General features: G+C 39.3%; 1 protein-coding gene across 3 annotated transcripts; it reads left to right on the plus strand.

Annotated features, from left to right (window-relative positions):
• The first annotated feature begins 1,694 nt into the window (after positions 1–1,694).
• On the plus strand, positions 1,695–8,891 carry LOC108988524. Of its 3 annotated transcripts, XM_018961809.2 has the most exons (4): positions 2,093–2,155; positions 2,387–2,559; positions 3,040–3,170; positions 7,687–8,891. In XM_018961809.2, exons 3-4 carry the CDS (start codon positions 3,058–3,060, stop codon positions 8,480–8,482), a joined length of 909 nt encoding a protein of 302 aa, XP_018817354.1. In that variant the 5' UTR covers positions 2,093–2,155; positions 2,387–2,559; positions 3,040–3,057; the 3' UTR covers positions 8,483–8,891. The 3 variants fall into 3 exon arrangements, with proteins under 3 accessions (XP_018817351.1, XP_018817354.1, XP_018817352.1); XM_018961806.2 differs by lacking the exon at positions 2,387–2,559 and having other exon boundaries at positions 1,695–2,155; XM_018961807.2 differs by lacking the exons at positions 2,093–2,155; positions 2,387–2,559 and adding an exon at positions 2,566–2,676.
• The last annotated feature ends 165 nt before the right edge of the window (positions 8,892–9,056 follow it).

Below are 9,056 nucleotides of genomic sequence, written 5' to 3' on the forward strand. Positions count from 1 at the left end.
GAAATTGATTTCTTACCAAACGTCAAGCCACTTGGCTCAGGTTTGCAAGCCTCAAACTCGTAGATCGGTTTATTTGCACTAACCAGTTTCCTTTTTAGTGAAAAACTCTCAAAACAGTCAGCCTCCCTAGAGTCAAGCACTTGGGCCCTCTACAAAATAGGCAAACAATGCACACATATGCCTTCCCCACGAAAGCATACCTCTCGTTGCTATAGCAGTCAAGCATACCTCTCATTGTGATAGCAGTCGAGGAAGCCTCCCACACCCAGATAGCTAAGCCTAACAACATGCAGGCTAAGCTTTGGCAACCAAGGGTAACACAGACCTAGGTGACCATGTTTCGACGACTAAGGCTAACACAGACCTTGGCAACCATGTTTTAGTTATCAAGACTAACACAAACCTTAACGACCATGTTTCGGCAAACAAGGCCCACATACAACTTCGCCACAATAGCGCAGTCGAGCACGCCTCTCACCACAAAAAAATAGGCACACATACAGCTTCGCCACAGCAGCATGGTCGAGCACACCTCTCGTCACGCTAAACATGGCACACATACGCCTTCGCCACAATAGTCAAACCTAGCAGCATGCAAACTGAACTCTAGCAAACAAGGCACATACGCCTTTGCCACAATAGCGTGGTCGAGCAAGCCTTTCGCCATGGCAAATGTGGCACACATAGGCCTTTGCCACAACAGCCAAGCCTAGCAGCATGTAGGCTAAGCTCCGAAAAATAAGGCATATATACACCTCTACCACAATAGTGTGGTCGAGCAGGCCTCCTGTTACCTCAGCGAGAAGTGTCAAGGCATGCGCATGCGACCGAGGCTGCCTCTTTCGCCATAACCACTGCTAGCAGGTCACCTCCATAATCATGGACATTTGTTGGTTATGAAATGAACTAAGATCCAACCCATTGGAAGCCCATTACCAAGGATAAAAGGAAAGTTGATGGATGAAAGTGATATAAGGCAAGTATGACTCAACTAGTCCAGAGAAGGAAGGAAAACTCCGTAAAAGTGAACAATACGAACGAGGGGATCAGATAACTCTACAAGGAAATGCTTCTTTACCATCTCAGGGGGACTCTCTCTCTAAAAGGGAGACATCTTCAACCTTCTAGAAACTCTATTCTCTTCACTGTATTAAGAGTTATGAGAGATCATAAGAGACGGTAAAACCACAGAATATAGTGGATCTCACCCTCTAACGACCCGTTGAAGTAGGTTTTTATGCAGAATTACGTAAATCTCTCTCTTTATTTATTTACAGTTTATATGCTTTACTTACTACTTATTTCTCGGATAGCATTCGAGCACTGTATCAACGTCCGGACTATCATCGTGGGCCATTTAACCGTATTTATGGGCTCCAACCCATAGATAAAATGTATGAACAAGGAATATCATTGTTTTACAAATTTATGGGCCATTTAACCGTATTATGGGCTCCAACCCGTCGAAAAAATGTATGAAGAAGGAATATCATTGTTTTACAAATTTATTGAGGTTTACATACAAGAATATGAAGTTTTTTTTTTTTTAATGTACAAGAATATGGAGTTGTGTCTATGTCGTTAATCTTCAACGTATTAATTATATTTTTGAATTATATTTTGAGTTGACCGAACCGAACTGATCACGCTATAAATACTGAATATTTTAGATTTACCATTAATTGAATGAGAGAGAGAGAGAGGGCACCCACCCAGTTTCCGTCCTTCCATTCATTCTTTTCTCTTGGGGGGAAAAAAGTACGCATCTTTTTCGTCGATCCAGAACAATAGATACTCCGATCTGAGGTTTTTATCTTTGTTTTGGCACCGAACCTTTCCAATTCTCGGATCCAACTCCGCAATCAGCCCCTACGTGATTCGATTATTGTATGTTTTCCGATGATTGATATCGGGTAGAGGTTTCGAGATCGATCTGGCATTGAGTTCGATACGGATGGAAAATAGGAATGGCAATTGTAATTACCACAATTATACGGTGTATGGTAACCAAGGCAATAGAGATACAGATGGAGAGTCTCTGCCGATCTCTTCGCCTCCATCTGTGCTCAAGTCCGATGCTGCTGTTGGTTACATCGAACACCCCGTATCCAAGCTGGATACTCTCGCCGGCATCGCCATCAAGTACGGCGTCGAGGTATGCTTGTTCCATTATACACTAACATTTATCTGTTTGATTGTAATTGGATGTAATTATTGTATCAACACTGATAATTGTTCGTAGACTAACGTTGATTTTGCCTCAAGTAATTCCTTGTGATTTTGACTTATGCAATTCCTTATGATCCATTGTATAACACTGATGATTGTTCATCGGCGTCGAGGTATGCATACTGATTTTTTTCGTTTCCTTCTACGATATCGTCAGAATTTTGACTTATTCCTTTATAAGGAACACAGAGCAATAAAGTCAAGGCTGAGAAAAATCTGACTGATATTCTTATACAACTGTCAATGCAATATATAGCGAGGGTAAAATAAAGAGAAGAAAAAGAACGAATCCAGGACTGGCTGGCTGCTGTGTTCTCTTTCCTTTTTTCTGTAAGCTAATTTTCTTCTTTAGATGTTTGTATAGCTACATATCTTATGCACGGAAGACTTGAGCATTCTATCATCACGGATTACGAGTCGCATCTGTTGACTGAGCTGGAAAATGGGGTAAACGTTGGAGACAAGCGCAATTATTTTAATAACATAAACCTAGCACCAAGATAGTCAATTGCAGTTTTGAACTGTACACCGGTTTTGACTTAACTTCCAAATGTTCTTTTCTTTTTTTTTTCCCTTAATCATGGGGATTGATGTTAGAGCTTTTGGCGATTTATTATGTTGTGAATTTTTTACTACACGACCTAAAGAAATCTATCAGTAGCGCCCTTGGAGTTTTTAAAAAATATGTTGTGAATTTTCTGTTTACTCCTGTTTCCAGTTTTTACTGATGATGTTTTCTGTTTTTTAGGAAAAGAAAAAAGAAAACTTACTTAAGTTTGGTGCTGATTTTTGTTTTCTTTGGTCTTATAGGTGGCCGACATAAAAAAGATGAATGGCTTGGTTACAGATCTCCAAATGTTTGCTCTCAAGTATCTCCAGATTCCACTGCCTGGAAGGCATCCTCCATCTCCTTGTTTATCAAACGGTTCCATCACTCCCGGGTATTTACATTTCACTCATTGTTCCATTCAGTACTTTCATTAATGTTCTCACGCGATTGCTCAAGAACCTTATCCGAACTTCTCTTCCATGATGTTTTATGAAAGTATGCACCATTTTGTGAATTTATATGACTTTACTCTCATAATGGTCACCCATATTTTTCTTTTTCCTTCTTTCCTTTTAGTGTCATTTAATTGCACTTTGCTTTAGTTTCCTTTAGTTTGTAAAGGTAAAATTTATCAGCCTCTTACCTATAAAAAAAAAATCATCAGCCAGCCTCTTTGTGAAATATCTTCTGCTAAAAATATTGGTTATATGGCACTAAATAAACTCTCTCCCTCTCTCTCTTTCAATTGACAATGTAAGAGAGGAAATATTTAGGAACGTAATTTTATTAATTTGACACTAATTATAATTCTTTATTTCAACATATCTGGACTTGAGCTAGTGTTGACATTGGGTGGTGATACAGTGGGTGTGTGCTATTTTGATGGTAAGAAATCCGTGGCAATAAGGTCAACATTGAAAAGATGGCATCGTGATGATGGTATTTTGTAAAACCACAGAAGGGTATTTGATGATAGCGGTGGTAGTAGGGTAAGGGTTTCTTGTGGGTATTTCCTGTGACTTTGGAGGTTCCTGGTAGCGTTTGTGATGCTGTGGTTTGGGATGGAGTGAGGGCATGTTGGAAGGTGAACTGGTGTAATCATAGTGGTAGCAATGATGATGCTATGGTAGCAGTAGTTATCGTCGTGGTGGTGTTCACAATGGTTCACATTCTTGATGGTCACATCAATGTCATGAGTTGTGATGCGTGGGGAGCATGATTGGGCTGAAGTCGGCCTCACAATCACTTGTCTGTTTTGTCATGGCTTTATCATCTATATTGCCAATACCCTCTTGCTTTGGCCCACTTCTAGATTGAGGCAAGTGATGTTCTAATAATGAATTTGTGATTTTTTTAAATTATTATTTAAATTAAAAATAATAATAATAATAATAATAATAGTAAGAATAATAATAGTAATGATAATAACAATAATAATAGAACATATTCGGGGTGGCCGAGGGTGGCGCAACTGGCCACTCTTGAGTCCTGAGCCACAACAGGGTGGTGGCCAGACCTGGAAATTTTTTCATTTTTTATACTATTTTATTAATTTTAATGTTATTTTAATTGAAGAAGTGAAAAGGTTTTTGAGTGAGATGTTTTTTAGAGTTTTATATGTTTGGTAAGAAATTGAAAAAATTTAAACTGCATGGTGAAAACATCCCTACTGTAATTAAAAACCTCCTCCTGTGCCAAACAGGCTCTAAGACCCATTCTTTGGCTTCTTTTCAATCAACGATCTTTATAGCATTTTGTTCAATTTCTCCTACAAAGTTTTTTCCTTCCAATTATGTTATCCAATCATGTCTCTCCTATCTCTGTCTCTGCATCTATCTCCACTCCCCCCCAAAACCAACTGAATACAACCGCGAACCAACCTCCATGACTGTTCGGTTAGGAGAGGAGAATTTGTGGGGTATGATTACGAAGAAAATAAAATTCGTTGGAAAATGGACAGAAGTATGGGTAAAAAAAGAGGGACGCTGGTTATTGAGAGGTGATGGGTTTTTCCAATGGAGAGGTGCTTTGGGATGTAGGCTTATCCAGATCTGCCCAGGATTGGGAAGTAGAGGAGGTTACTGACTTCTTTAGACAGTTGTACTCAATGGAGATAAGAAGACAGGGTAGGGACCAACTATGTTGGAGACAAACAGCCTCTAAAAAATTTACAGTGCGGTCATTTTATAAGGTGATACTAAATCAGCACCATACTGGTTTTCCTTGGAGGAGGATTTGGAAGGTCCATGTTCCATCAAAGGTGGCTTTTTTTGTATGGACATCAGCAATAGGGAATATTCAGACTATAGATAATCTGAGGAAGCGCGGAATGATTGTTTTGGATTGGTGCTTTATGTGCAAGAAAGAAGCGGAATCAGTGAACCATTTATTACTCCATTGTGAAATGGCTAAAGTGCTGTGGGATGGTGTGTTTGGAAGGGTTGGGCTGTGTTGGGTTATGCCAGAAGCAGTGGCTGATTGTCTAGCAAGCTGGACCAACTTTCAACTTCATACTTGCTCTCAAGTGGCAGCTGCATGGAAATTGATGCCTTTGTGTATTATGTGGTGCATTTGGTTAGAGAGAAATGAGAGGTGTTTTAATGACCGGGAACGCAATAGGGATGCATTTTGGAAGTTTTTTATGAGTACTTTACTTAGCTGGTTCTCTGCTATTGTACTCAAGGGTGGGGCTGTAAACGTGTTCTTGTCTTCGTTATTTTAAAGATTTAGCATGTAATTAGGTGTTTCTTTTGTATACTTCCTGTGTACTCGGGCTTCGCCTATTACATTGTGCCTAATATATTTCTAACTTATCAAAAAAAAAATAATCTCCTGCCCACGCCAGGAAAACAAAAAAGGGAAAGTCATCAGAAAACAGAAGAAGTAACTTGACGGAATTGTTTATTAACAATGTCCCCTTTTCCTACTTATAAAAAAGTCCTTTCCCCACTACATGCTCCTGTGCTTTCACTCCTTTATTCTTTTCTTGTTAATCGGTTAATTGACGTTTTACCTGATGGGGCAAGGAGGGGGAGGGAGGGTAGGGAATGCAGTTTTCACACTCATTAAAACAGGATGGTGTTCTTCTTGATGGCATATATTTTTAAAATTGCATTTCAGAAGAAAACCATTGGGTCAAAGTTTTAACAGAAGGTTGACAGTATAGCTATTCTGTAATTCATTGCTGAAATGACGAATATTTAAGCAAAGGAACAGGCCAAGGGGCATACCCATTAAAACAAGCTGGTGTCCTTGATGACATGCCCCATATATGGCATATATTTTTGCCTTTAAAATTGCATTTCAGAAGAAAACCCTTGGGTCAAAGTTTAATAGAAGGTTTACAACATAGCTATTCTGTAATTCATTGCTGAAATGACAAGTGTACTAACAAAGGAACAGGCCAAGGGGCCCTGACAGGTATGAATGGGGCTAGCAGGCTTTTTCTTTCTAAGTGTAAGTAGAATGTACATCTTCAAAGCATTTTGCTCGTACTTTTCAACTGTTTGGCAAGTTCATTTTTCATTCTCCCTCATTCCTGATTCAACCAGCAAGAAGATCCCAGAAGAACAAACTTGAAAGGAAAAATCTTTCATAATCATCTTGTGACACCAAATCCCACATTGGGAATATGAATGGCCCACGTAGAGTGGGTAGGTTATAAAAGTAGTCATGAGTGCCAAGTCATGAGTGATTCTAGGAAAACGCTATCACATCTGTACCTAGCATCAGAAAGAGTAATCAATTTGAAGTTTTGCCAGAACCACTAAGCTTAGTTTCACCTAGTAGGTAGCCAATGTGGGGACTTAGCACCCAAGACTACCTTTATAACTTACCTACTCTAGGTAGGTTATCCTTATTTCGAATGTGGGAACAGGATATTACAAACTCTTCATCCTAAAATTCTTAAATCCTCATCAAGGCCATGTCATGCACTAACCTTACTAGGTGGCTCAGATATCATATGTAACCATCAATGGAAAACACTAACTAGCCACACATCTACACCATAACCCTTAAAAGACTATTTAATTTGAAACTTCCATGGAATCACTTCTAAAGACCAGTTTCACCTAGTAAGTAACCAATGTGGGACTCGTAGCCCATGACACCTTTATAACCTACTATTACTCTGTGGGTTATTCATGTTTCAATTGTGGGACCGGGGTATTAGGCATCTTGATATTCATGGAATCCTATGAAGTCTTATGTTTTAGTTAATTTTGTGTAATCTGGTAATTTCTCGAGATTTTAAATTGTTTTTCAGTTTTTACTTGGGAGTCTCATGAGAAGGATTGGGAATAGTCTATAAACAGTGTGATCACCTTTTTCTTGAATATGAGGGTGTGATCACTTTCTCCTTCAAAAGTGTGATTACTTTGGAATCCTAGGTTTGCTTGCCTAGACACCGGTTTAATACCAGACAGCCTCAAATTCCTTAGACATCAAACAACATCTACTAAATCTTCTAAGGGGTAAAGAAACTAATATAGCATTAGATTTCTAAATATCCTCATCCGATTCGGCAACACAGCCTACTCCAGAGTCTATCCTGCTTCAATTCCATATACCACAGCTGTTTTTATGGCAACAGCCTGGCACTTAAAATCTCTGATTCTATAGGGAAATGGTTTTTTTGGATGAATGTGCCTCAATAAGAATCCTTTGAGTAGTATGTTCAATGACATTTGGTATTTGTAATAACGAATACTCATGATACTCATGTTTTGTATGATCTGCTATACATACTAGTTATAAGGTTCATTTCCTTGAAACTCTTTACTTTCTCTTCAATATTTCTTTAGATTTTATGATCAATTACACATTTACATATTTCTGAATAAGAAATAGCAATTATTTTTAACATGTGAACCCTTTGGTAGCTGACCATGCTGACACTTATGCAGACAGAGCAGTTGTGAACACACCCCACCCCGGCGGAGGCACCATGAATTTTTTGAATCATTTCAGTCCCTGAGAGTTGAGTCCCCCCATAGGAAGGTCTCTCCAGCCATGAACTCTTTACAAGGTTACTATGGACTCAAACCAAGAGATCAGAAGACTACACCTGAAGGTTTTGAAATGGCAGTCTACAAAAGAGGAACCTCTCATTATTTAGAAGATGGGCCTTTTCCCAGCATTTCACCACTTTCCAACCCACCTTTGAGCCATCACAGAAAATCTAAAAGCTTGTTGGATGGGAATGGTGAACTAGCACACACCCTGCCTGCCACAGAAGCTTGGGACGATGATTCTGACAAATGGAGTGAGAAAGTTCTCAGAAGGCGTCAGAAGTCTGAAACTGACTTTACTTCTCACACGCCAGAAATGTTGATGGAGAATAACAGCAACAATGGTGGGTTTTTGGCAATAACTGGAAAGGGGGGCTTAGCCTTGAGACCCAAAGCAGCAAGCCGAACTACCTCAACAAGTGATGCTGAAATGGGTGGGTTGAACTCCATACCAATTGGTTTGGGAGATGCTGTTGTTGCTGATGGCTCTTCTGGGGTGAGGAAGTCATCAAGCACATCAAGTTTGCAGGATCAGGACAGCAGCAGTAGTTCTTCATCCATTTGGACTACTGCAAGGTGGAGTTTGAAACCAGATTTGCAGGCTCTTTCAACTGCAGCCATTGCAAGACCAATTTTTGATGGCTTGCCTAAGCCTACGTCGGGGCGTAGAAACAAAGCCGCACTTGACTAAGTTCACGTCGATATAAATTTTTTTCAGGGCCATTCGTTGCCAGGCTCGTAATATGTGAGAGTTCTTTAGTCAAATGTTGCATCGATCGTCTCCCGGGGAGATTTTACATTGTAATTAAAGGAAACTGACATGAACAGCAAAGAATGGAGGATCAAAGAAGCAGCTAATGTGCGTGTGTATGGTTCAGATGCGTTCCTGCCACATCGTTTATGTATTAAATTTTTTTGTAACGAGAGAATTGTATGCATTTTTTTACGGTTCCTTTTAGAGAATGTATATTAGATTTTTTTGGTCTCCTCCCGACTGTTAGAAAAATTGTTCATAATATTATTTATGTCTTGATCTTTTGTATATTCAGATCGGAACTTGGAGATTGGGCTCAATTATCATTTAATGTATTGCTGCTACATCTTTTACCAATGTCTCTGCTTGTTTGCATTTCATATTATTTCCTTTGTAAACCAGACTCTTCTTCAATGGGCTTGCAAATTGCAACAGGCACACAGGCATGCATATACAAATTCTGTTCATAAACACACTGCGGTTATATTTAAAAAAAAAAAAAAAAACCCAG

The sequence above is a fragment of the Juglans regia genome, chromosome 13, assembly GCF_001411555.2.
Source record: "Juglans regia cultivar Chandler chromosome 13, Walnut 2.0, whole genome shotgun sequence".
NCBI lineage: Eukaryota > Viridiplantae > Streptophyta > Magnoliopsida > Fagales > Juglandaceae > Juglans > Juglans regia.

Coding starts and splice junctions, on each gene's coding strand:
- LOC108988524 (XM_018961806.2), top strand. CDS start 1,955: ATGGAAAATAGGAATGGCAATTGTAATTACCACAATTATACGGTGTAT. Junction 2,156..3,039: donor CCATCAAGTACGGCGTCGAG/GTATGCTTGTTC, acceptor TTGGTCTTATAG/GTGGCCGACATAAAAAAGAT. Junction 3,171..7,686: donor AACGGTTCCATCACTCCCGG/GTATTTACATTT, acceptor ACACTTATGCAG/ACAGAGCAGTTGTGAACACA.